Source organism: Quercus robur, chromosome 5 (genome assembly GCF_932294415.1).
Source record: "Quercus robur chromosome 5, dhQueRobu3.1, whole genome shotgun sequence".
NCBI classification, from domain to species: domain Eukaryota; kingdom Viridiplantae; phylum Streptophyta; class Magnoliopsida; order Fagales; family Fagaceae; genus Quercus; species Quercus robur.
In genome coordinates this window covers 62,274,695-62,300,965 of record NC_065538.1, presented here as the reverse complement: position 1 = coordinate 62,300,965, position 26,271 = coordinate 62,274,695, and the positions used below count along the sequence as shown (strand labels likewise).

The following is a 26,271-nucleotide window of genomic DNA, read 5'->3' as shown; positions in this document are numbered from 1 at the left end:
AGAATAGGCTTTTCACCCACTGTCTCGGGTTGGGAAGCCAAAAAGTGGCCCTCAAAACCCCTTACCACCATTAACACCAACCCAAACTTCTGTTTTCGTGCTGGCTCTGATGAACTTGAACCATCCAAGGAACCTATAGGCAATATTCCTGAGGGGGAAAATAATACCTCTAGGGATGTCAACAATTATGGGGATACAGAGAGATCCGACGGATATCATGGGATGGTATGGAGAAGAAGACATGATGGCTTGGAAGAACATTTTTCCCTTGACAGAGGTGAGTGCTCGGCTAGGATTCTTGTTCATGGAGGACGAAGCTTGGATGAACACCCCCAATCCTTATTGGCACTTCCTAATGGATCAGCCAAAATTTCTACCTCTGCCATCAATGCAACTAGGGATTCTTTGTGGACAACCTCTCTGCGAAAAATCACTAACAGCCTTGGAGAAAGCTCACCTGAAGCCAGTGATCTCATAGAGAAAGATACTCCTCAAGAAGCCCATCGAGATAGCCTGCATGGGGAATTTATTCAGAGTGAAGCTCTTCCAATTCTTGGTTCCAACTATTGCACTCACCTTGGATATTCACAGCAATCAAGGCCCTATAGGAATATTGAAGCATGCAGTGAACCTTTTTCCAAGGAGTATTCGAGAGAAGAGGGAGCTGAGATAGGAATGGATGTTAAGGGAGACAGAGGAGGAACCGTCCCTAACTTGTTTTGATGCTCGAACCTCCCGAAACCCTATTATGAATATATTAATCTGGAATTGTAGAGGGGCTATAAAGCCCAACTTCAAAAAGACTGTGATGGATCTTGTGGAATGGCACCGACCAAGTATTTTTGTGATCACTGAAACACGCATTGATGGCCAGCGTGCTGATGATATTATTAGGAGGCTTCCTTTTGACGGGGCATATTCTACTAAAACCATTGGATACGCAGGAAGCATTTGGCTGCTGTGGCGCTCGGATTTCGTGGATATGGACATTCTATCGACCACTAAACAGGAGATTCATGCCATTGTCCAAGTTAGGTCTCTTTCTCAATCTTGGCTATTAAGTGCAATTTATGGTAGTCCTTGATTTAGGGAGAGATGTATCTTATGTGATAATTTAAAAATTTTGTCTGTGAGACAATCTTCCCTGTGCAATGTTAGGGGATTTTAATGATGTAACTAGGGAAGAGGAGAAATCGGGTGGAAATGGAATATGTAGTAGGAGGGTTTCTAAGTATACTAGCTGTATGGATTTTTGCAATCTCATTAACTTGGGATTCACATGGGCAAAGTTTACGTGGACGAATCGGAGGGAATTATCTGATCTTATTCAACAAAGACTAGATAGAGTTTGGTTGAATTTAGAATGGAATGTGTGTTTTCTTGAGGCTTTTGTTTCCCATTTAGCTCGTATCAATTTAGATCATTGTCCTCTCCTTTTGTCAATGGTGCCTAATCTTGGACAAAGGGGAGTGAGGCCCTTTCGATTCCAACCTGTCTGGCTCAGCCATGATGGATTCCTGAGTATTGTTAAGGAAGCCTGGGAAGGTAATCGTCAGAGTGTGTGCCATGCTATTAATATGTTTACTGATAAGGCCAAAATCTGGAATAAGGAAGTCTTTGGGAACATTTTCTGGAAGAAAAGAAACCTTTCTGCCAGGTTGATGGGAGTTGAGAAGGCTTTAGCTAATGCTCCTTCCCAACGGTTAATTAACCTTCATAAGGTCCTCTTAGGTGAATTGGAGAAAATTATAAACCTGGAAGAAGAGCTTTGGGGCATGAAAGCTAGGACCAATTGCCTTATTCAAGGTGAGAGGAATACAACTTTTTTTCACATCTCTACCCTCAATAGAAGAAGCAATAACCGAATTTTGGGCATTAATGACCCAGATGAGAATTGGGTTACTAATCTTGAGAGAGTTAAGGTGATTTTTGTTAATGGGTTTAAAAAACTTTACACCTCGGAGCAAATTGTTTGTGATAGGATAGGTGACCACTCCCTCCCCTTTGAAAACTCCTTGTCTAGCTCTGAAGCTCTCAATCTATCTCACCCCTCCCCCCCCCCCCCCCCCCCACTGATGCTGAAATTCTTTTTGCTCTGAATTCTATGAAAGCTTTTAAAGCTCCTAGACCTGATGAGATTCATGCTGGATTTTTTCAAAGATTTTGGATGGTGGTGGATGACTCGATAAAGTTTGAAGTTAAGAGAATTTTCCAAGATAGGAAAATCCCTTCTCTACTAAATAAAACTCTTATTGCTTTGATCCCCAAGCAATTGGGTCCTGAAAATATTGGCCAATTTTTTCCTATAAGTTTATGCAACACTATCTACAAGATTGTGACTAAAATTCTTGTTCTAAGGATAAATATGCCGAAGCTTGTCTCCCCCTCCCAAACAACTTTTGTTGCTGGTAGAAGAGGAACTGATAACTTTATTGTGGCCCAGGAGTTACTCTATACTCTAGAAAAGAAGAAAGGCAAAACTGGATATATGATCATTAAGATTGACTTAGAGAAAGCTTATGATCATATGGAATGGAGCTTTGTGAGGAATGTTCTTTGCAGCCTTGGATGTCAGAATGCTACTGCTGAGCTTATCCTTAGTTGCATTTCCTCCACTTCTGTTTCCCTTCTGTTTAATGGAGAGCAACTTGAGGAATTTGAACCTTCGAGAGGCCTTAGACAGGGAGACCCAATCTCCCCTTACATATTTATTCTGTGTATGGAACTTCTTAGTGCTCTCATTAATAAGAAGTGCGAGGATGGAGACTGGGATAAGGTTAAAGCTTCTAGGAATGGACTTGGGTTTTCCCACATGTTTTTTGCAAATGATCTACTATTGTTTGCAAAAGCTAACCTGGAAAACTGTGAGACCATTTCGGATGTTTTGGAGGAATTTTGCTCTCTTTCAGGTCAGAAAATCAGCAAAGAGAAGTCCAAAATCTTCTTCTCTCTGAATGTTTTAGAGGAGGATTGTGCTAACATGGTTCAACAGCTAGGTATTCACAAAACCAATAATCTAGGGAAGTGTTTAGGCTTTCCATTCAAGCATAAAGGCAAAAATAGGAATCAATTTCAGTCAGTGGTAGATAAATTCCATGCTAAACTGGCTGGTTGGAAAGCTAAATGCCTTTCACCTGCAGGAAGGTTGGTCCTAATCAAGGCTGCTGTTGCCCCCATTGCTGAATATACAATGTAGTGTTGCAAGTTACCCTCCAAAGTCTGTGACAGAGTTGATAAGCTTACCAGAGATTTTCTTTGGGGTTATACGGAAGAGAAAAGGAAGCTCCACTTAATTAGATGGGATAAAGTTACTTCCCCAACTAGCCTAGGAGGTCTTGGCATCTTTCAAATGAGAGCTAGGAACGCTGCCATCCTTGCTAAGCTTTGTTGGAGGATTGCTTCGAGCCTGGATGCACCTTGGGCACTTATGCTCACTTCTAAATGTCTTACCTCTGCCAGGTTAGGTGAAAGGGGAAGAAGATTACCTACCTCAAGTACCTGGGTAGCTTGCAAAGATGGGGGTGTTATATTCAACAAAGGATTAAAGTGGTCTATCTCAAAAGGGGAGGCTGTGAGTGCCTGGGATGATTTTTGGCTTTGGCTTACCTCAAGCCCTCTTAGGGAGCTTATACAAGGTCCTCTTTTAGGGGGAAAGGAAGAAATCAGCTAAAGAGTTCCTTGCAAATGTGTTTGACTCTTCCTTTTTTTTCCCTGATTCAATCCTTAAGGAAATGCAAGGAGTGCCGCTTGCTGCCAACCCCCTCCAAGATGATATACTCATTTGGGGCTTCTCTAAGGATGGAAGATTCAATCTTTAATCGACTTACCTTCTTGCTAAGGGTTTAAACCCTTTGAACCTGACCACTCAAAAACTTTGGTTCTAGAAGGCAAAAACCTCTCCAAGAATCAAATTCTTCCTTTGGCTTTGCTTCCACTCCAGCATCCCTACAAAGGAAGTGCTAGGTTTAAGGGGTTTTAACTTGGATAATACTTGTGATCTGTGTGGAGTTAGTACAGAGTCTATTGTCCATGTTTTGCATGATTGCAGTGTGGCTAGGGAAGTTTGGAGGAATTTAGGTTTTGATGATACTAGATAAGATTTTTACAACACCACACTAGTGGATTGGCTTAAAAACAATTGTGAATCCTATGAGTATCTGTCTCAACCGCGTATACCTTGGAAATATGTATTTCCCCAAGCTATTTGGCAAATTTGGCTGCATAGGAATCGGTTTATATATAAGATAGGGAGGAAAGAACACAACATTCACGTGCAAAGCATAAAAGGGGTGCTGAGTTTTTTGCACTAGTCCTAGATTGCTCTAACAAACATCCTAGAGTGCAAGTTCAGATTAGTTGGAAGAAGCCTTTGGCTGGTTGGATGAAGCTTAATATTGATGGTGCTGTTTTTGGTAACTCAATCCAGGTGAGGGGAGGAGGTGTGATACGGGACAACATTGGTGAATGGGTGGCTAGGTTTGTGAGGAAGCTTGGGAGTATGTCTAGCGTTTTGGTTGAGCTTTGGGCCCTCAAAGATGGCCTCTTACTTGCTCGGCAACTTGATATTCTCAATGTTAATATAGAACTTGATGCTGATTTGATTGTACACTTACATAATAACCCCTCCTCTCATAATCTCATGTTAAAACCCCTTTTGAATGACTGCAGGAACCTGATCAAAACCTTCCCTAGCTGCATAGTGGCTCACATCTTTAGGGAAACCAATAGATGTGCTGACAAGCTTGCTAACATAGGTGCAACTCAAGCTGTTAATTTCCTTTTGTAGTATGAACCACCACCTGTGGTGGTTGATTTGCTAGCTTTTGACAAAGCTGAGCTCTTTTGTAACAGAATGGTTGTTGTTTAGTTTTATGTAATCAGCCGAGTTAACCAAAAAAAAAAAAAAAAAAAAAAAAAAAGAATGCATAAAAAAATGTTAGTTTTCTTTTAAAGAAAAATTTAAATTAAATTATATAATTCGTTGGTCAATACAGTTTCTATTACTATTTAGAAGATAAGAAAATTTAGTTATCAATTTAGTGAATGGACTAAATATTATCATCATTCCTATATAATAAGAAATGGGGTAGAGTCGGTAAGCACGAAGGGCCGTTGAACTATCGTTGGAGCTGGGTTTTGATAACATTGTCATTGAGAGAGATTCAGAAATTTTAATCAAGGTTTTGAAAAACAGCCGCTGCTCTTGGGCGCCTTTTGGACATATTGTCAACAACATATTCAATCTTGCTTCACATTTTTCATGTTTTAATGTTGTTCATGTTAGACGACATTGTAATCAAGTTGCTCATTCTCTTGCAAGAAGAGCACTAGTTTCCTCTCCCATGTCCATCTGGCTGGAGGATGTACCCCCACACCTTTTATCTATAATTCAAGCTGATTTGAATAGTCATCCTTAATAATAAGCATCAACTTTTTTCTCAAAAAAAAAAAAAATCATTAATAAATAGAGATAGATAAAAATAAAAAAAAAATCCAAAACAATCTCAAAAAAATTCAAATCCCACGTACAATTACAAACCCACTACCAAACCCTCCAATAGAGAATTGTGGAAATCATGGGCATGGTCTTTCAAATAGTTTTTGGATAAGAAATTTAAGGTTCAATCTCTGCTTACACCAAAAATCGATTAGTTTCTTAGTCTGATGATAATCAAGAGCGGACACTATAGGTTGAAACTATCTCAAAAAATATATATTTTTTGGATAAACATAACTATTAATACAATTTTTTTAAAAAAAAAATATCTATTAGTATTCAAAGTTTTAAAAAAAAAAAATTACTATAAAATTGCTTCCCACGTTTCCTTCAAAACAAAAACAAAACAAAATTTTCAAAATTTCAAACTTCCTTAACAATTGCTTTTGTTAAAACTACTTTCATCTTCAAAAAAAATTGTTATCTATATTTGTTTTAAATATTAATTTTAGTTTAATACATGGGTTTTTTTTTTTCTACTTTGTTCTATTTGAGTGTTATTAAAAAAATAAATAAATAAAAATAAGAGTGAACAAATCTATTAAATTCTTTGGAGCTTTAATTTTAGATTCAATTTGTTCATGATGAATTGTTTTATATTCAAGCCAAAACATCAATTGGTTTTTAGTTTAATTTGTTGTGTTTAAATGATGCAATATCACCATTGGTTGATTTTGTGCATTCTGTAAATGGATCTACTCAAATTACTCTCCCAAAAGATATTAGTAATTTGTATTGCTTCTTCTCCTTCTTCTATTTTTTTTTTTTTTTCTAATCAAATTTTAAAATATAGAGTTGCAACTACCGGGTTTTTTGGATAATGATTTGATTCATTTTCAAACATTGCAACGTGTAAGATGAGTTGCACATGGACCCAACAATATCAATGATACCAAAAGGCTAGGAAACCAAAGCACTTCAATTTGGGACAAATGAAAAATTTGCCACTAAACCCAAAATAAATATATATATAAAAAAAAAAAAGCCTCATTGTAAATAAAAATGACAGGAATAAAATTGAATTTTGAAAGAGATTATCACAGAGTGATTAGATTGATTGTTGGAGTAACTGACAATAGTGATGAATTAGAGGCACGATGTTATATAAGTACTTAAAGGGCCCAGGTGAATGCAAAGGAGTAATATGAGATGTCTAAAAAAAATTTATATACCTTCATCTACTATTGTTAATTGAATTCTAATAAAAATTTAATTTTGTTCTTTAGTTTGACTTATATACTGTATTGGATTTTGTAAGAAAAAAGAAGGAAATTTTGTTATTTTTTTATTTATAAATTCTGGGATTTTTTTTTTTTTTTTAACAAATAGATCAGGAAGATTAGGAAGAATAATTGTGATTTATCTGTTGCAACTGTGTGTGTGTGTGTATTGTTGAGCTAGATTACCAACTACAAGCTAGAGATCCCGAAGTGTTTTGTTTTGATCTAGCAATATTGTTGAGCTAGATTACCAACTACACGCATCTTTCTTTCTTTCTTTCTTTCTTTCTTTTCGTTTTTTTTTTTTTTAAATGGCGTTTTCACGTGTAAACAATTCACAAAGTCACATATGGAAGAAATAATTTTTCTTGTTCTATGATCTACGATCTATCAATTCATTTATTTAACGTTGTAGGCATATAATTTTTATTGGTCACAAAATATCATATTTCGGCTCAAAATTAAGTTAAAATTCCCTAATACTTTTCCGAAAAATCCACAATTGGCTATTTAGTATAAATATCATATGTTAGGTAGCTCTCTTAAATAAAAAATAAAATAAAATAAAAATGTTTCTCCGTCTCTATATGTACATACTATAAATAATAGCCTCATTGTAACTTTTTATTAACTTCTATTAATGATGTCAAATAATAACCCCAATGCTAACAAAATTTTGATTAAATAAGGCATTATATTCTAAACAGATTACAATTAAATTAGATAAGTTCTTCTTAGAAAATTCTTTAAATCTAACTCTTTATTTATTTATTATTATTTACTAACTATTTCTTTTTGAGAATCTAATATTTACTAATTAAATATGCATTGTTTCCTTCTATTAAAAAAAAATTCATGAATTGTGTAAATTGGAATGCAGGACAATTCAATGATATCACTTTAATTTGAAAGTAAAAGATTAAACAGTACTATAATAAGAATAAATCCACACAACTGGTGCAAATGAAAGTAATATATTACAGACAACCCAATATCATGATTCCCAATGCTTAACATATAAAAAAACATGCTAAGTTCCAAAAAGTTTTGCTAACCAGATTATACACACCAACATAAATCCTGTGGAAATACGAGAATGTACATCAAACAAATGACGTTGATCTTGAAACTTGTGATAAGGCATCTTCAAAGTGATCATCTTCAATCTTGTCAGAACTCAAGCTTGGTTGGATGTAAGATCTGAAAACTTGTTCCATATGAGGAATTTCCTTTAAATCGCGGCAAGCAACTTCCAGAGCTGTGTCGCAGAAAGATCGGTAGAATTTCTTACTGCAGACATAGCCAAATATGAGGGACAGTATGACGGCTGGAAGTATGAGCGGTGCATAGATGAATTGCTTCACCCCAAAGTAACCTAACATAGTAAGTTGGTATATTATCAGAGCTGCTAGGATGCGTTTATGCATGTGTGGCCACATCTTTCCATAGCTTTCATAAGCTGGAACATAAACTTTCAGTGCCTGTCACATAAAACATAAGAAAGAAAACTAAATTAACATGAAAAAAAAAGAGGGGGGCAAATATTTGAGCATGCTAGAGCTCAAGCAAAGAAGCTTGGTAAAACAAAAAAAATCAGAAATTCAATAAAAATAAATGAACTTTACCTGATTTCTAAGAATTAACCAACCCAAACCAAAGTAAACCACACCAAATGGGATAATAATAGGAGCTATAACAGAGTAACAGAGGACAATTGTGACGATCAACATGTCACCAGGAAACCTAGTTCCATACCGAAGATCTCCTGGGTACCAAGCTTCCTTCACCTCAGCTTCAGTCTTACAAAGATACTTCCTCTTTAAATGGAATATAATTAGAGGAACTATTCTGGACAATTCAAGACCATAGCCAACAAAGAACCTGGGAAACAAAGAATTAATAAATTAAATGAAAAGTGACTGCATAAAAACAGATAGCAAGCAAAAATAAAAGACCAAATAATATATTAAAGAAAATCAGGAAAAAGCCGGATTTTGATACAAAGGGTGTATGGCACCAAGAGAAATGATATAGTTCCATTTATTTCCCATATCATTTGAGGGTGCACATCCACCCTATAGATTTGATTCACAAAAAATGTCATCACTCCAGATCATGACCAAAAGAACAGCATTCTCATCAACAGGAACCTCCTCTTTTCTTTTCTTTTTTTGTTTTGGGGGGGGGGAGGGGGGTGGTGTTGTTGGGGTTTACTGAATAAAAAAGAAACCACAAATATATAAAAATGCAAAATCATAATCTTACCTCAAAGCCACGAAGGTCAGGAAGAACGTGGCATTGAGTGGCAGGCCAGCCGCTAGTAAGTCAGGTATAGAGTCAGGATCCTTCTTAATGGACTTGAAAGTAGTGAACAATGTTCCACCCACTGTCACTCCAATGAAAACATTTAACACTATGAAATAAAAATATTTCCCTGCAGCAGCTCTTACTACATGACTCTCAGAGGGTATTCCCTCAGCCTTGGAGAGAGAATAAAGGAACTTCGGCAGCAAAGCCAAAAAAATAATGAGTGCAAGCTGAGGGAGGTAAGCTTCCAAAACTGTCTTGATTGCAGCTATATCCACAATTGGCTTTAAAAATGGTAGATATTTTTTCAAATTTCCCAGTGTTGTGAGAGCAGAAATAAATCCAATTGGAATCATGAAGAAAACTATCGTCAAGGCCACAACAATGTAGATGACATATTGTCGCACCTGCCTCTGAAAAAAACTGATTTTAAGATTAGTCCATATCATTTGACGAAATTCAGGAGCCTCTGTAACTGTCCATTTGTCAACCATTTGAGCATGTAGACTCTGAGCTGCAGAAGCTGCAGCCACCCTGCTTGAGAAGAAGACCAGAGCAGCATCTAGCTGCTTCTCTCTGAGAGTGTCTTTTTGTTCCGATTCCAGTTTTGGGGTTACTTCAGTAATCTTCTCATTATAGTACTCTATGCTATCAACTTTTTTACCAATCAGACCAAGGAAGCCAATTTTATTAGTGGGCCTTGCTCCTTCTGGTTTGCCAGTTTTTTTTGACTGCGCATATACTGCTTCAGCACGGGCAAGCTTCTTCTTGTACCCTTCTAATTCTTCCCAAAGTTTGTTCACCTAACAGAATCAATCAATGTTATAAATGCATATATTACCACCAAAAATGTAAAAACACACCATAAACCATTCAAGTCAAATGAGATCATCATATCCAACCTATGGTATTTTTTCTAATTCATCTTGAATTCTCACACAATTCAGTTTCAAATGAGATATTGTCTTAAATTTGAACCTTCAAATATGATATATCCATGTATTATAATAATAATTTAGTATCATCAAAAGCTGAGAAATTATGATAAAGTAAATTTCTCGGACAAATATATCACTTGAAGTGCATAGATATAAACAATTCTATGAGCACAGTGCAATATTTAACGGTCAAATTAATGCACCAAAAAAAGAAAGTAAGTATAAATAGCAACTCAATGCCTTACCACTTTGTTGTCTGTCACCACCATTGATCTGTAAAACGACTCGGGATAGATCCTTTTAAAGTATGAATCAACCTGTTCTTTTCTTGTTTGACCTTCAGGGACTGGAGGTATGTCTCTAACAAGAATGGCAAATTGTTCTGCTCTCACTTCAGGAGACATAAGAGCATCAGCTCTCAGTCCAGAGACATGCTTATAAGCCTTCCATAGCAGGAAATATGTGACAAATGAAACCCAATAAGTGGCTAACAGGAATGCCCACAAGCGAGAACTCTTCTCCTGTATTTACAAAAGAAACACGAAAAACTGCATTCAGAAGAAATGAACAGGCATAGATAGCTAACTAAACAAACAAAATAGAAAGCCATTAATAGCTTGGATTCATCAAGAAGCGATATATTAGTTGAATAGCATGACACAGAAATCATATATTCAGCACCATCAGCTCTGTAAATTGTGCCCCTGAACATATTCATCTGATATGTATGAGATATTATTTGGTGGTTAAAATAATTTACCATGTGCACTTTGGCAAGTCTAATAAATCTAAGCCATCCTGAACACTTACTAACCTAATGTGCTGAGAGAATAAAAGAAATAGAATTATCAATCCAAATTATGAAAGGTAGTGTGGAATACCTTAACATTTCCCATGGCTAACTTGTCAAGGTCATTAAAAGTCCCATTGCTTGTGGTTGAGGCAGTCTTTACACCATCGTCAGTGGCAGCAACTGGTAGAAGAACTGGCAGCAGCACTAAGCCAGATAAAACCAAGATTCCCAACACTGCAGATTAATTGAAAAAAAGAGAATATAAGAATTTTTTTGCATTTCTCCAGATTAATAGATTAAGACATTTCTTATATAGGCCTTACACAGAATTAAGTCAATTAACTAGCTTTTGGGAACATTAAAAAAAAAAAGGTTGTACCCAGTGCACAAGACTCCTACTTTTGCAGGGTTTGGGAGAGGTCATGGTAAGTATCCTTATCCACAATTTTTTTTTTTTTTTTGTAGAGACTGATTTCCAAACTCAAACCCACAACCTGTCGCTTTTGGTAGAAGACACTTGACATCGTACCATGATGAACTAGCATATCCTTAAAATTATACAAATTAAAAGTCTAAACACATCATTTCAACTCTTCAAGCAAGTTCCAATAGGTAATCTTGCCAAATTGCTACAATTTCTCTTGAAACAGCCTTCCCTCTTCCATCATCGTATTTTCCCCCACTTTAATTACAAAACACTTGCATCAGTCTATCTCTGATAAATGTATTACAATCCACAAAGCCTAACTTCTCTTCTAAGGACTTAATCAATGAGGATGCAAACCTTATCAGAAAGGTGCTGAAGAGGCACAGCATTAGTCATGGAAAAACCAAAAACGAATATAGTGACACATAAACTGTCTAGAAATGTCCATGTCGGTGATTACTGTGTGATTTGAATGGATGAGGCTCTGCACATAGTGCCTCTCAAAAAAGAAAGATTCTATTAACCATTAATGAAATTCTTTTATCGCTTTCTCATTTGAAAAGATAATAATATAACCAAATACTATATGCTGTACCCAATATAAAAGATTCTTGTTTCTGTGAAGTTTGGGAAAGGTGGTTGATAGGCAGCTTTACCCCTAATTTTAGAGAGACTAATTCTCGAACTCAAACCCACCACACATAGCTTGGGCAGAGGTACTTGCAATCACACCAAGTCCGAGCTCTAATATAACCAAATACTGAAGATTTTAAAATTACTTACAAAAAGTTGCATTGTACGATCTATTCTGTCATTCCAATTCCTTAAATAGCAATACAGATCCACAATATAGGTGTGAAACTTGAAAATAATTTTTTTTTTCTTTTCTTTTTTGATCAGAAAAACTTGCAAATAATTTCAACAGACAAGCAACAATATTGTGGGCAATTATCAAAAGGTAAATCTTGTAATCCAATTTAAACATTAAATGTCTTTCCACATATAAGCACACTCTGACTTTTCCATAAGTGTCAATTGCAACAACATCCTTACTCAAAAAAAGGTATTAAAAAAATAATAATAAATAAAAGTCACTTCCCACAAATAGCAATACAGATCCCCAATATTTGTGTGAAACTTGCAACTGATTTCTTTTTTTCTTTTTTGATAAGTAAAACTTGCAAATAATTTCAACAGTCAAACAACAATATTGTGAGGAATTATCGAAGGGTTATATCTTGTAATCCAATTTAGAACATTAAATGTCTTTCCACATATGAGCGCACACTTGACTTCTCCATAAATATCAATTGCAACAACATCCTTACTTAAAAAAAGGAAAAATAAAAAATAAAAAATCATTTCCACCCACTTTTTTCAAAAAGAAGGAAAAAAAATTTTAATTTTCATTAAAAAAAATAATAAATTGTTTCCAGAGAATGACATCCCAGAACTAGAATTACATCAACCCAATACAATTATAGTTTTCAAAAAAATATTTTTTTTTAAAAAAAATTCATGAAAAAGCACAACAAGAAGATTAGAACTTTACCAAAACTACAAGCAGAAAGTGACAGAGAAATTGAGAGTGAGAGAGAGACAGAGACAGAGACAAACCAGTGCTCAAGAACACAAAGTAGACAGCAGTGTCATATCCTGAGGCGGAGATAACGTCCTGTTCCGTTGAGGACATGGCCTCATGGATCCACGAAAACGGGTTCCGGGTCCTGGACCCGCCTTCATTCGGATCCAAACTCTTCAAGATCCGATTCGGGTAGTAAATCACGCTGTTCCCAGGCTTACTCGACAACCATGCAAACAACAACATCAAAACTATGAATATCAAAAAGGATGTCCCTAAGGACGTCAAAAAGGAACTAAACTCCATCTGGTCTCTCTCTAACAAGCTCTTTTTTCTCTCAGTTTATGCCAGAACTCTCTCTCTCTCTCTCTCTCTCAAAAGCGTGACTGAGTGAGTGAGTGAAACTGTGAAAAGAAGGTATATTTAGGAGTGGAGGAGAATAAGCATATAGGAATGGAAATGGAAAGAGCGGGTTAATGGGATCATTGAAAGAGAGAAAGCAAAAAGTAACCGTTGGGAGATGAAGAAGGAAAAGATGTGATCATGAATGAAGATTGGTTGGTAGTTACGTTTTTGACAAAAAAGAAAGCAAATTATGCAATTATTTTTTGGTTGTTTGAAAGAGAAAAGGTGTGTAATAAATATCTGGAGGAGTGATTAGCTGGATGTGGGGCAAGACTCTACTTTGCTCTTTCAATGTTTCATTTCCAAGTTTTTGTGTTTCCGTGTTCATTCTTTTAATGCTCACTCACACACGCATTGGACACACAAAGAGAGAGAGAGAGAGAGTACTGTGGAAATGGATTTCGATGGAGATTGATAATTTGATAGTGCAGGCGGGGACAGAGAGTTAAAAAGGGTGACAAGTTTTCCTTATAATAAAAAAAAGGGGTCCCATAAAAAAAAACAAAAAAAGGTGGGGCATGGCATTTTATAACAGTTGACGATAGGTCTCTTTTTTATGGGCCAATGTGAGCAATGGGGGGCATGTGAGCTATGAGATATGGATATGGTGGGGTAATTCCGATTCTCACACACATAAAAAATAACAATTATTATAAAATAAAATAAAATAAAAAGTGACTTTCTGATACATGAAGCAACTGTTGGTGTTGGCAACTGTTCAGGTGAGGTAGTGAAAGAAAAACAAAGGATGTTGTTGATAAGGTCGAATGGGGTTCTTAATCTTTGCTTGTGTAGTCTTGTGCTTAAATCTTTCCTTTCAAGCAAAAAGAAATAAATAAAATAAAATGAATTGAGTTAAGTTGTTGTAGGTGGTTGCATTATTTATCTCTTAGCCAAAAAAAATGTATATATTTAATTGATTCATTTTGCTTGACCCCAATAAAATGAATAAGGAAAAAGAATCAGCTAGGTCATGCAAGCTGGTCATGGGATACAGCGTGGTTGATCTGGCTTGGTATGAGTGTAATTATTCTTTATTATGCGCTTTCTAATTATGTCACATATTATAATAACAAAGATTGATCTGTGTGATAATTGGTTGCCAACCAACTTTCCAGGATTTTTGTTCCTTTTTTTTTTTAGAAGAAATGCACAACATTAGTGCTGGTGTATATTTTTGCACAAGTATTGCAGTAAAATAGATGCATAAGCTAATACTAGTGATTGGGGTTAGTTGGCAAAATTTGGGACTTATGCTATTTTACATCTACTTAAATCAATACTCTAACAATGTGGGAGGTTAGGCTTATAATCCAAAAAGAAAATAAACAGTCTAAGGACCATGGCAAAGCATAGTGATCAAAAAAATTTACCAAGGACCATAATTGAGCATAATGGCCGAATAGCCTAGTATAGAACAAAATTAACTTATAACACAATCTTATGAGATATCTTCCTCTCAGTTGACTAGCTTATTTTTTGCTAACTTATTTTACTATTTAACTTATTTTTGCCACTATTCATAGGTCTTACTACACTTTTTGATACTATTCATGGGTTTTACCGTACTATTTTAATTAACATTTACCTTTATCTACAATACTTTCAGCAAAAGATTTTCAGTTTCAGTAAAATAAACCACTCTCAAACAATCGGTATGGTTATCCTCTAAAAAGAAGTTTCCAGTGCTATTTGGATTTGTCTCATCGCATACAAATTGGGGTTGCTACTTTGAGACACATCCCCTAACATGCGGACATACAACTTAGGCTGTGTTGGGTTCATGTAAAATATTTTCGGGAATTATTTTTCGAAAATGCTATTTTCGAGAAAGGAAAATATTTTCAAGTGTTTGGTTGCATTATGAAAATTGTTCTAGAAAATATTTTCATGTGTTTGGTAACATTCTAAAAATGCTATTTTCCACCACCACCCACACAAAACTCACCACCACACAACAAGAAAACCACCAAAACACCACCACCCACACCACCACAACAACAACAACAAAAAATCAGAGATCAAAGAGAAAAAGTAAAAAATCAAAATCACACAGAAATGTAGATCGGTTCGTGGGTCGATCAAAATCACACAAAAAATCAAAATCACAGAGACAAAGACAAAGATCGGTTCATGGGTTCGTGGCGCGAAGGCTCTGGGTCGCCGGCGAAGTCGAAGGCTCGTGGGTTGAAGGCTCTGGATCGAAGATTGGTTCGTCGGTTCGTAGATCGGTGGGTTGAAGGGTCTAGGTCGAAGATCGGTTTGTAGGTTCGTAGATCGGCGAAGTCAAAGGCGTGATCTGGGCTCTGGGTTCGTGGCTTGATCTCGATTCGTGGGTTCGCTAGCAAAGTCGAAGGCGTGATCTGGGCTCTGGGTTCGCCGGCGAAGTCGAAGGCTGCTCTCTCTCTCTCTCTCTCTCTCTCTCTCTCTCTCTCTCTCTCTCTCTCTCTCTCTCTCTCTTTGCGCGTGAGTCCGAAAATGGTTTGAAGTGAAAATTTTGATTGAAAATCATTTCCGGCTTTGGAGGGGTATTTTACGGTCAACGCGGAAATTAATTTCCGTTTGACCCAATTTTCTATGCTTACCAAACACTTAGGCTGGTGTAAAATGATTTCCTGAAATCCTTTTCATCCAAAACAAACATAGCCTTAGTTTAGGGTGATTTCCCTTTGAAAACATAAGATAAGCAAGAGCTCTAGAACTATTAGTTTGTTATATTATTATATCTCACTCTCTTCCCTAGCTTACTGACTTGACCATGAAAGCTTCTCTAACCAACAGGGTTGAACTGAGGCTTCTCCTTTTCAATAAAGATAGGATCCACTACCATTCAATCACCATCAAAATCATTGTTATAGTTCCATCTCTTTTCCAAAATTTAATCCACCTACAAAAGTGTTTGGCACAAAATAAACATTCAAGATCGTTTGGTAATGTTATTTTTAGCAACATTGTTTAAGTATTGTGAAAATATGTGTGGGTAAAAAAGTGTTATGAAAATACGTGTTATATTGTTTAAACAATGATAACTGTTTTTCAAATAATATTAACAAATAGACACTCAATATTTTTATAAGATGAAGTAAAAATGAGTTACATTGTATATAGGAATAGGCTACTTGTTTAGATCTTCGTGAATGGTGAACCATGTACTCCCATTAAAATATACCTTAATCAAAAGATACTTCCATATCTGTTTTTGAATAGAAAATACTAATGGAATATTCATGACCACGACAACTGATTAGCACACAGAATTTAGGGGTTTTTTTTTTTTTTTTATTCTTACAATTTTCCACCACAGATTTTTTTTTAAGAAAAAAAGAGAGAAATGATAGGGATTTTATTAATTGGTTTGCATTATATATAAAGAAACAATAATGATAAGAAAATCAAGCACTTCTTCTATTTACAATTTTACATATATAGTTTCGATCCACCCAAATCCAAATGTCACTATTGGTGAAGTATAGCCACCAAGATCTTGATTCCCCGACTTCAATTGTATTACTTTTTCCCATACTCAAAGAATTGGTAATGCTGTTGCTCATAATCTAGCAAAACATGCAAGACATGTCATAGGTTTTAAGGTGTGGATGGAAGATGTTCCTCCACATCTCCTTTCTGTATTGTTCGCCGACTATGGCTGATTTCAATGATATTCACAATCTTCCTTCTCAAAAAAAAAAGAAGAAGAGATCTTGATTCCTACTGTTCCAATCATATGGATCTTCAAACCATCAAATACCGCCCGGAGGGATTGAGAATAATGTAATACATTTCATTCAAGGGGAGCAGGATAATGTGATTTTCCTCGTAAAATTCAACTTTCTTAAACCTAAATAACTTTTAAATGCCAATAAAAAAAAAAACAACTGGTTTGGATAACTTTATTTTCCTACTTAATTGACTTATAGATAGGTTTTTTTTTTTTTTTTTAATTCAAGTCTCAATTTTTTTTAAATACAATTTATTTTTACGCCAATAATTTTTTAAGTAAATTAATTCAATAAAAATATATAAGTTCATTCAAACACACATAACTGCTGTCTAGTGTCTGCCATTTTGCTTGCTTGTTAAAGTAAATATGGAATGAATCAATTGATAGAAAATCCAATCCTCTATATAGATTATATAATTATTTTTCTCACACCAAAAAAAGAAAAATATAAAAGAAACCAAACGAACAAACTATGATGAAAGAAAAAATGAAACAACTCATTAAAATTTCATTTATATATAATGAAAACAAAAACAATTAAGTCCTTATACAAATGCGGTATAAAATGATGATGAAAAAAGGGCGAAGTGAAACGTATTAAAAAAGAAATTGGCAACATTTTTTTTAGATCAATTGGCAACAAATTATTACATGACCAGATAAGGTTTTTTTTTTTTTTTTTTCTTTTTTTTTTTGAGAAGAATTCTTTACGTGATTTGATATACCATGCAAGGATATTAGGCCAAGAGCCGTGTAACTCAATTGAAATTTTTTGTTATTTTTAATAAAGATATCTAAAGTTTAAATCTTCCCATTCACCAACTATCGAATTATCACCCAAAATCTTGTAACTTAATTAGCATTTTTTAGTGTTTTCAATAGTGATGTTTAGGATTTAAATTTCATCTCCCCAACTATTATGTGATGGAATATTTTTTATTCTTACTTGAACTACTCATAAATGAAAGAAAGAAAGCTGATCATAGTCTCTAAAACTTCTCATTTCAAAAATCAATTTAATATTTTCAATTAGTAGTAATCAATCCAATCAGATATTTTATATTTGTATTTCATGAAACTGATTAAATTTAATGACTTTAAATGAGAATTCTCAATTATTTATAACAGGTGATGTGAAAACTGAAAACATCAAAGTTTTATTTTTCAATGATATTAGTGCCACCTGTTAGTAACATTATAGGTCATAACAATGAATAAATGAGGATTATAACTTATAAGTATCAAGAAATTATTTGCCAACCACTGCATATCTTTGATGCGATGATCACTTCATAAATATGATCAGTGTTTGTAACTTAACTAGTATTTTTTAGTATTTTCAACCGTAATGTTAAGGATTTAAATTTCATCTCCCCAATTATTAAGTGATGGAATATTTTTTAATCCTTACTTGAACTACTCATAAATGAAAGAAAGAAAGCTGATCCTAGTCTCTAAAACTTCTCATTTCAAAAATCAATTTAATATTTTCAATTGGTAGTAATCAATCCAATCAGGTATTTTACATTTGTATTTCATGAAACTGATTAAATTTAATGCCTTTAAATGAGAATTCTCAATTATTTATAACAGGTGATGTGAAAACCGAAAACATCAAAGTTTCTTTTTTTCAATGATATTAGTGCCACCAATTAGTAGAAAATTATTGTGTACTTCTAGAGTATTATAAATGTGTATTTTTTTCTCTTACATGAATGGTGGGTCTCACTAATTAAATTCATGATAAGACCCACTATTTATGTGAGAAAAAAAAATACGTATTTATGATACTTTAGGAGTACATAATAATTTTCTCTTGTTAGTAACACTATAAGTCATAACAATAAATCAATGAGGATTATAACTTATAAGTATTAAGAAATTATTTGTCAATCATAGCATATTTTTGGTATGATGATCACTTCACTAATATAAGTGATTATGAGATATAAAAGACAAGAACCGAGATTTAAATATCTAAGAAGAATCTACACACATATACATTTGCATTATGGCATTATGTTAAAATAAAATTTCAATCTTGCCCAAAAAAATCACTTGCCAACAGGGTGATTTCGTTAGTTGTCATGTCAGCTGTGTTATCAATTGAAGTTAGCCATGCAATCAAATCATATCAATTTTATTGATGTAACCGTTATTTATATCAATAAAATTCATGGTGAATTGAATGTAGTGTTTTAGGTAGTAGTAGTTGTAGTAAAGGATAATGCAAATAAAAAATGTTAAAAAAAAATATTGAATGCCAAAAAAAAAAAATCATTTAATGTTGATACTCATTATCTTTCATAATTGGCGTGTCAACGGTATTATAACACTTTAGGATTTAATATCTATTTAGAGTCTATTTGAATATTACTTTAGTGATATTTCCAACATTATCTTTCATTTTTTTTGAAAACGACCTTATCTTTCATTCATTTAAATGCAAAGAATCATAATACGGTGCGTGTATATCATTCATAATTCAACTTCAATGTCAAGATTGAAAGTGTGGATACATATCTAGAAGTCATAACTCATAAGTGGTCTACGGCTAAAACCTACAAACAAAACCGAAAAATGTTAGTTTTGACAATTTGGAAGGAAAAATAAGGGTTCCTCTTCCATGTGAAAAGAATAATTCTATCTTATCAAAATAATAATAATAATAATAATAATAACTAGCCTCATCACACGCGTTTTACACGTGCGATGAATTTTTTTATTTTATTTTAAATTTAATGTAATTTTTTAATTTGAATTTATCTATTGTTAGTGAAGTTATATAGGGAAAGAATTTTTAAGAAACTAAAATTTAGGATTTGAAATGGAATAAACAGCTGGGTTTAGTGTGTACTAGTTTTTAGGAAAAAATGTATCAAATGTGTGTGAGATATATTTATTGAAATGATATATCCACTACATTTTTACAATAAATCTTAAGTAGCAGGTTGTTACTGGTTATTATTGTCGGGGCAAAAAAGTAATCTTAGTGTTAGGTTCAAATTTGAACCAATAACAACTAACCACCTATGATTTGTTGTAAAAATATTGTGGACGTAGCATCTATTTTTAAATAAAAAGTGGGCTAATTTTTAGGAAAAAATTTGCTCTGGTAGTTTTTTTTTTTTTTTTTAATCTTGTTGAATTACAATTTTAACTTCATTTTTTATTTTTTAATAATAAAGATTATCTAATTAGATTTAGGGTATTTTTAACATTTTTTTAAGTCATAATTAATTTTCTGAATTCTCTTAATATATAGAAATATAAGAGATAGAGATCATTTTAATATCATATAAAAACTTACAATTTTTACTATTGTAAGGACACGATTCGTAACGATCCGTAACAGTGTTGGGTTCGTACGTAAAAAGGCCCAAACAATATCATTTGTAGAGCGTGGGTTTGAAAGGCTAGACCACAGTCACCAGACGGTGGGTTTTTCGTGGTATACATACATGGTTAAGTCTCTTTTGCCCTAGGAGTCTTTCTCCTGGAGGCGGGCTGGGAGGCTCTGGTTTTTGGCCATTTTTCCCAACCTCCTCTCTGGATTCCTTCCTTTTCCTTTTATACTCACAGGTGTTCCTTATCCTTCGTCCACGTGTAGGATCAACTTTTCCCCAGACTGATACTTGTCTCATCAGCCCATACTCAAAGTGGTTGGGGGTGGTTGTAAAAGCTGAAGAGTATGGCTCTGTCAGGTGCAGAGTATTGAATGGTAGTAAGGGCAGCTTTCCCTGGTCGTTATACTTTCCAGCGTATCCTTCTCTGTTGACCTAGATATTTTAGATTTTCTTCCAAGCTAGTCCTATACCGTTTTTGCCCTTTCTTCCGGTGAGACCTCGGACATGCCGAGGACTGAATCATACTCGGCTGTATCCCAAGGCTATTTTATACTTGTATTACAGATCCTGAGCCATAACTTTCCTCGGCTTGGGCCTTTGGACCCCAGCGAATAAATGGGCCTGGCCCACAAATTATTGGGCCCCACAATAGCCCCTCAAAATCCTGCTGTCCGACCTCTTGGTTGGAGAGGAGGATTTTGGTAATGCCAAGCCTTTATTATGGCTCGTTTAACTCTGTCTTTCATTAATGCTAGTGCCTCTTCATCTACCCAGGAAACATACCAGACTACGAGATATTCCTATGAATTCATTCACAATTCGTCCCCGCCATTTAATTATCCGAAACGCGCCTTTAATGACTTCCATTTACGAGACTATTTAAACTCGACGGTTTGTTGACGATGTGGGGAAGTGAAACGGGTACATTTTCGTTTACAGATTTTCTTGGAAATCTGGACAGATTAAATACCCTCCGTTTTGCCCTTCATATAAGAAGAAAAACAGGAGGCTATTTCTCTTGTACAGAGACCATTTTCATCCTTCTGAAATCTGAAACCCTTAGCCTCCTTCAGAGTTTACTTTACTCGCTAGTTACGCCTTAAATTGTGATACGTTCGAGATAGGAGTAAGTAATGAAGGAACCATACCCCTCCCAGAAACACCATATTCTTATGAAGCTCAAAATGGCTCGGTCAGGGCAGGGATGGCGGAGACTCAAGATCCTTCTTACCTTCCTTTTAGCCAAAATCCGAAGCAGGGGCTCGTCACGTCAAACTTTCGGCGCGACTGAGCTTGGGCCAGCCATTATCAGTACCAGCCGCTCTTTCATGAGCATAGCTAACATGGCACCAGCGTGTTATGAGTCAGGACTGACGCAGGGACAAAGTATCCCTGCTTCTTCCTCTCTTCCTTCACTGGTGCCTCCTTTTGCCTCTCTTTCTTCTTCTTTCCACCGCCAGATCCATCCTGACGCTTTTCCTTCTTTCTCTTCTTCTCCTCCTTCTTTCTCTTCATCTCCTCATTCTTCTTCTAAAGAAGGTCCTCCTCTCAATATGGGCGCTACTGGGGCAGAGTTTGGAAAGACTTCGGAGACGAGTTTAAAAAGACATCTGACTGTTTATTTGTCATATTGTTGTTGTTGTTGTTTTTTTTTTTTTTTTTTTTTTTTTTTGTAATCCGCTTTCTATATAGGCTTGTTTAAGCCCTTCTTTGTACGTTGTAATACCTCTTTATATTAATAAAAGTCTTTATTGCTTTATTTCACATGTTCTATCTCTTTATTTCTGAAATGGTTACATCATGAATAGACATACTATCTTGTGAATTCTTTTTATTTTTACACTTTGACCGATGCCTAGGACCGAAACCTCAGTTAATAAAAAGATCTTACTCTGTGTTTGTTGAAACTATCCAACTTAATAATACTGAATCGAACAAATGATACTTAGAGCTGAAACCCATAATAAGAAGAAAAAGACAGGATATTATGATGAGCTTATTGGGGCGGTCTGGCACAATACCGCCGACCTGAGAGCACACTACTTAGGACCGAAATCCCTTATCAAGGAAAGAGGTACTATTATGAACTTACGAGTGCTGTTCGACACAATAATACCGACTTGAACAAATGATACTTAGGGTCAAAACTCTTGCTAAGGAAAAGATATTATCATGAATTTAATAGAGTTGTCTGGCACAATAATGCCGACCTGAGAAAACAACACTTACCTCAAAATAGTCGAGATGACAACTGAATGCTCGGTGCGGTGTAGGAGGTAATCATCCGAAGACATATAACCCAAAAATGAACAGCCCCTCCAGGTTGTTGAGTAATAGGGTGTTTCACCATCTTCCTAACAACTTTCATAGCCTTAACCTTTTTCTGGTATTTGAGCTGAGGATTGAGCAACTTAAAATTTTTATTAAGTAGCCGACCTTTCCATAGGTTTGAGTCCGAGGACCATGCGATACCTTGGTTCTGTCCAAAACTTGATAGATATTGATAAGTAGTTGGTTTCCCCATAGGTTTGAGTCCGAGGACCATGCAATACCTTGGTTCTGTCCAAAACTGGATTTTTCTTCCAAGTAGTTGGTTTCCCCATAGGTTTGAGTCCGAGGACCATGCAATACATTGGTTCTGTCCAAAACTCAGTTTTTTCTTCCAAATAGTTGGTTTCCCCATAGGTTTGAGTCCGAGGACCATGCAATACCTTGGTTCTATCCAAAACTCAGTTTTTTCTTCCAAGTAGTTGGTTTCCCCATAGGTTTGAGTTCGAGGACCATGCCATACCTTGGTTCTGTCCAAAACTCAGTTTTTTCTTCCAAGTAGTTGGTTTCCCCATAGGTTTGAGTCCGAAGACCATGCAATACCTTGGTTCTGTCCAAAACTCAGTTTTTTCTTCCAAGTAGTTGGTTTCCTCATGGGTTTGAGTCCGAGGACCATGCAATACCTTGGTTCTGTCCAAAACTCAATTTTTTCTTCCAAATAGTTGGTTTTCCCATGGGTTTGAGTCCGAGGACCATGCAATACCTTGGTTCTGTCCAAAACTCAGTTTTTTCTTCCAAGTAGTTGGTTTCCCCATGGGTTTGAGTCCGAGTACCATGCAATACTTTGGTTCTGTCCAAAACTCAGTTTTTTCTTCCAAGTAGTTGGTTTCCCCATGGGTTTGAGTCCGAGGACCATGCAATACTTTGGTTCTGTCCAAAACTCAGTTTTTTCTTCCAAGTAGTTGGTTTCCCCATAGGTTTGAGTCCGAGGACCATGCAACACCTTGGTTCTGTCCAAAACTTGATATTGGCGTGGGGCCTTGGCTTTAGGGGGATTAGCTCCTCGGCCAAGCCCTTAAAACCATCCATGCGACTGATACTACAAAGCGTAGCCCCTAGTCAAGAAACACAGCCCCTAGTGGAACTTTACGACAGAACACTACAACCGGTTGTTAGAAATGACAAGGGAACTATCTCGACCTACCGCCTATGCCAACACACAAGTCTTCCCCACAAACGGCGCCAATTGTAAGGACACGATTCGTAACGACCCGTAACAGTGTTGGGTTCATACGTAAAAAGGCCCAAACAATATCATTTGTAGAGCGTGGGTTTGAAAGGCTAGGCCCCAGTCACCAGACGGTAGGTTTTTCGTGGTATACATACATGGTTAAGTCTCTTTCGCCCTAAGAGTCTTTCTCCTGGAGGCGGGCTGGGAGGCTCTGGTTTTTGGCCATTTTTCCCAGCCTCCTCTCTGGATTCCTTCCTTTTCCTTTTATACTCACAGGTGTTCCTTATCCTTCGTCCACGTGTAGGATCGACTTTTCCCCAGACTGATACTTGTCCCATCAGCCCATACCCAGAGTGGTTGGGGGTAGTTGTAAAAGCTGAAGAGTATGGCTCTGTCAGGTGCAGAGTATTGAATGGTAGTAAGGGCAGCTTTCCCTGGTCGTTATACTTTCCAGCGTATCCTTCTCTGTTGACCTAGATATTTTAGATTTTCTTCCAAGCTAGTCCTATATCGTTTTTGCCCTTTCTTCCGGTGAGACCTCGGACATGCCGAGGACTGAATCGTCCTCGGCTGTATCCCAAGGCTATTTTATACTTGTATTACAGATCTTGGGCCATAACTTTCCTCGGCTTGGGCCTTCGGACCCCAACGAATAAATGGGCCTGGCCCACAAATTATTGGGCCCCACCCCTATAATTATCCTACATAGCAAATTCTTATTGATTATTTGTCATTTTTAAATAGACACACTACTTTTTTTTTATTATTAAGTATTCACAATCTACCACATAAACTGTTTTAGCAAGAATTGTGTATTTTTTGGGGTACTGGATTAGTGGGCAGCTGAATCAATGAATATGGAGATCCATTTCCCATTCCCATATTACCAATCTGACCGAGATAGCTACTTTCAACCATACATTTACACAAAAAAGAGGTCATGCCGACATGTTGTGCAATAAAAACGATGTCGTGGCACATACACTTTGCGAGTGGATGAAATTTTGCACTTACTCGAGTGACTGGTGGTTACTCACTTGCTAGCAGCTTCGCGGAAACGCCGGGAACAAAAACGAAAAAGAAGCTAATCCAGTTTCTCACTACGTGGCAGAGCAGAATCGAGTAAAGGAAAAGTTTGGATGTGGACACGTGGCGCTCTCTCTGGCGCTGCCGACAAACGTGTACAGTTTTTGACCGTTTGTTATTTTTCAGGCTCTGATTTCGCAACGGCTTTACTTTACTTTATTTTACTTTACTTTACTTGCTTACTTGACTGGGCCTCACGAAGACTCAGAGCCCAGTTGTTTTGTCCGTTTCCTGGTCCCCTTGGCTGTGTAACGCGATGACGACACGGATATTTGGGAGAAAGAAGCAGCCTGAGAAGCGGTTGTCAGACTGGTTACGTGCTTGTTAGACAGCAGGGTGTAGGCCATGTCCCGTACAATAAAGTTGAGCTGAACCAAGGGCAGCCAAAACCGTAGACAAAATTATCCGAAAACTGTGGTTTAAAAATTATTACGAAAATATGTGTTTATAATATTTATAAAAAAAAAAAAAGTGATTAGTACTATATTTCAAATAACACGTATCAATTTATGAAAAAACATAATTGTGTGGGCCTCTTGGTTGGAATTGAAGAATGAAGTTTTATGTGTTGTCTAATCAATTGAGCTTCATGTTTTTCAAAACATTTACAAAAGTGTCATTGACTAACGTTATTTGAAATCTACAAATTGCTAAAATGAGTTTTTCAATTTCAGTATTTAAACACCCTAAAATGAGTATCGTAACTCAAACACTCTAAAAAAACACCATTACCAAATGCATTGTTTTTTTTTAGAATCACAATTTTCAGTATTTAAAAATTGCAAATTGTTATTTGGAATCATATACCAAAATCAAAAAATTCCAAATTCTGAAACCACATGCCAGTAAAAATCAAATACTTTTAAATTTTATAATGTTAAAATTCAAATTTTGAAATTTTAGAGTATAAAATTTAAGTACTTTCAAATTTTAGGAGTGTAATTTGTAATTTGAACAAAATTTAAGTACAGTATTTAAGTGCTGTTCATTAGGTTTCTCCTCTTAAAATTCAATCATATAGCTGTACTTAATTAAAAATATACTTCCATCCCATGAGAAAAAGTCACATGGCTGAATTTTAAGAGATGAATCTAAAAAACTTCTAATTACTGTACTTAAATTTTGTCTTTTACAATTTAGCCTTTTATTTTATTTTTTTTCCTATTTTAGAGTAAGACACTAATTAGTTTTTATTTTTATTTTTTAAGTGGATGACAAGAAGAGTTAACCAATTAAGTTAATTAGAATCTACCTAGAATCACAATTTTTTTTTTTTTTTTTTGGAGGACCTAAGATCACACACTTGTTTGTTCACTTTGACACAAAAGTATTAGTGGTAAACCCATACATAAAATAATCATTGTTTTGATAATTGATATATTTACAAATTATACCAAAGTGTGCAATGGATTTGGATCCTCGTGCAATTAGCCACTTTTCTCTCATAAA

The 26,271-nt window shown here is 35.6% G+C and overlaps 2 protein-coding genes across 2 annotated transcripts; one reads left to right on the top strand and one right to left on the bottom strand.

Moving 5' to 3' along the window:
• Nucleotides 1-808: 808 nt before the first annotated feature.
• On the top strand, nucleotides 809-4,867 carry LOC126728501 (uncharacterized). Its single transcript, XM_050434310.1, has 6 exons — nucleotides 809-1,073; nucleotides 1,159-1,806; nucleotides 2,112-3,144; nucleotides 3,229-3,459; nucleotides 4,339-4,603; nucleotides 4,787-4,867. The coding sequence occupies exons 1-6, from the start codon at nucleotides 809-811 to the stop codon at nucleotides 4,865-4,867; spliced, it is 2,523 nt and encodes an 840-aa protein (XP_050290267.1).
• A 2,762-nt stretch (nucleotides 4,868-7,629) lies between these two features.
• LOC126726598 (CSC1-like protein ERD4) lies at nucleotides 7,630-13,570 on the bottom strand. The gene is made up of 6 exons (XM_050431881.1): nucleotides 12,800-13,570; nucleotides 10,844-10,989; nucleotides 10,208-10,483; nucleotides 8,983-9,827; nucleotides 8,343-8,598; nucleotides 7,630-8,198 (listed from the first exon to the last, which is right to left on the bottom strand). Exons 1-6 carry the CDS (start codon nucleotides 13,068-13,070, stop codon nucleotides 7,821-7,823), a joined length of 2,172 nt encoding a protein of 723 aa, XP_050287838.1. The 5' UTR covers nucleotides 13,071-13,570; the 3' UTR covers nucleotides 7,630-7,820.
• Between the last annotated feature and the right edge of the window lie 12,701 nt (nucleotides 13,571-26,271).

Excerpts from the sequence above, each read along its gene's own strand:
- LOC126728501 (XM_050434310.1), top strand. The coding sequence starts at position 809 with ATGGATCTTGTGGAATGGCACCGACCAAGTATTTTTGTGATCACTGAA. Across the intron at positions 3,460-4,338 it reads AAATGTCTTACCTCTGCCAG|AGTGCAAGTTCAGATTAGTT; the intron begins GTTAGGTGAAAG and ends CAAACATCCTAG. Across the intron at positions 4,604-4,786 it reads AACTTGATGCTGATTTGATT|TATGAACCACCACCTGTGGT; the intron begins GTACACTTACAT and ends TTCCTTTTGTAG.
- LOC126726598 (XM_050431881.1), bottom strand. The coding sequence starts at position 13,070 with ATGGAGTTTAGTTCCTTTTTGACGTCCTTAGGGACATCCTTTTTGATA. Across the intron at positions 9,828-10,207 it reads TGGTGACAGACAACAAAGTG|GTGAACAAACTTTGGGAAGA; the intron begins GTAAGGCATTGA and ends TGATTCTGTTAG. Across the intron at positions 8,199-8,342 it reads GGTTAATTCTTAGAAATCAG|GCACTGAAAGTTTATGTTCC; the intron begins GTAAAGTTCATT and ends TTTATGTGACAG.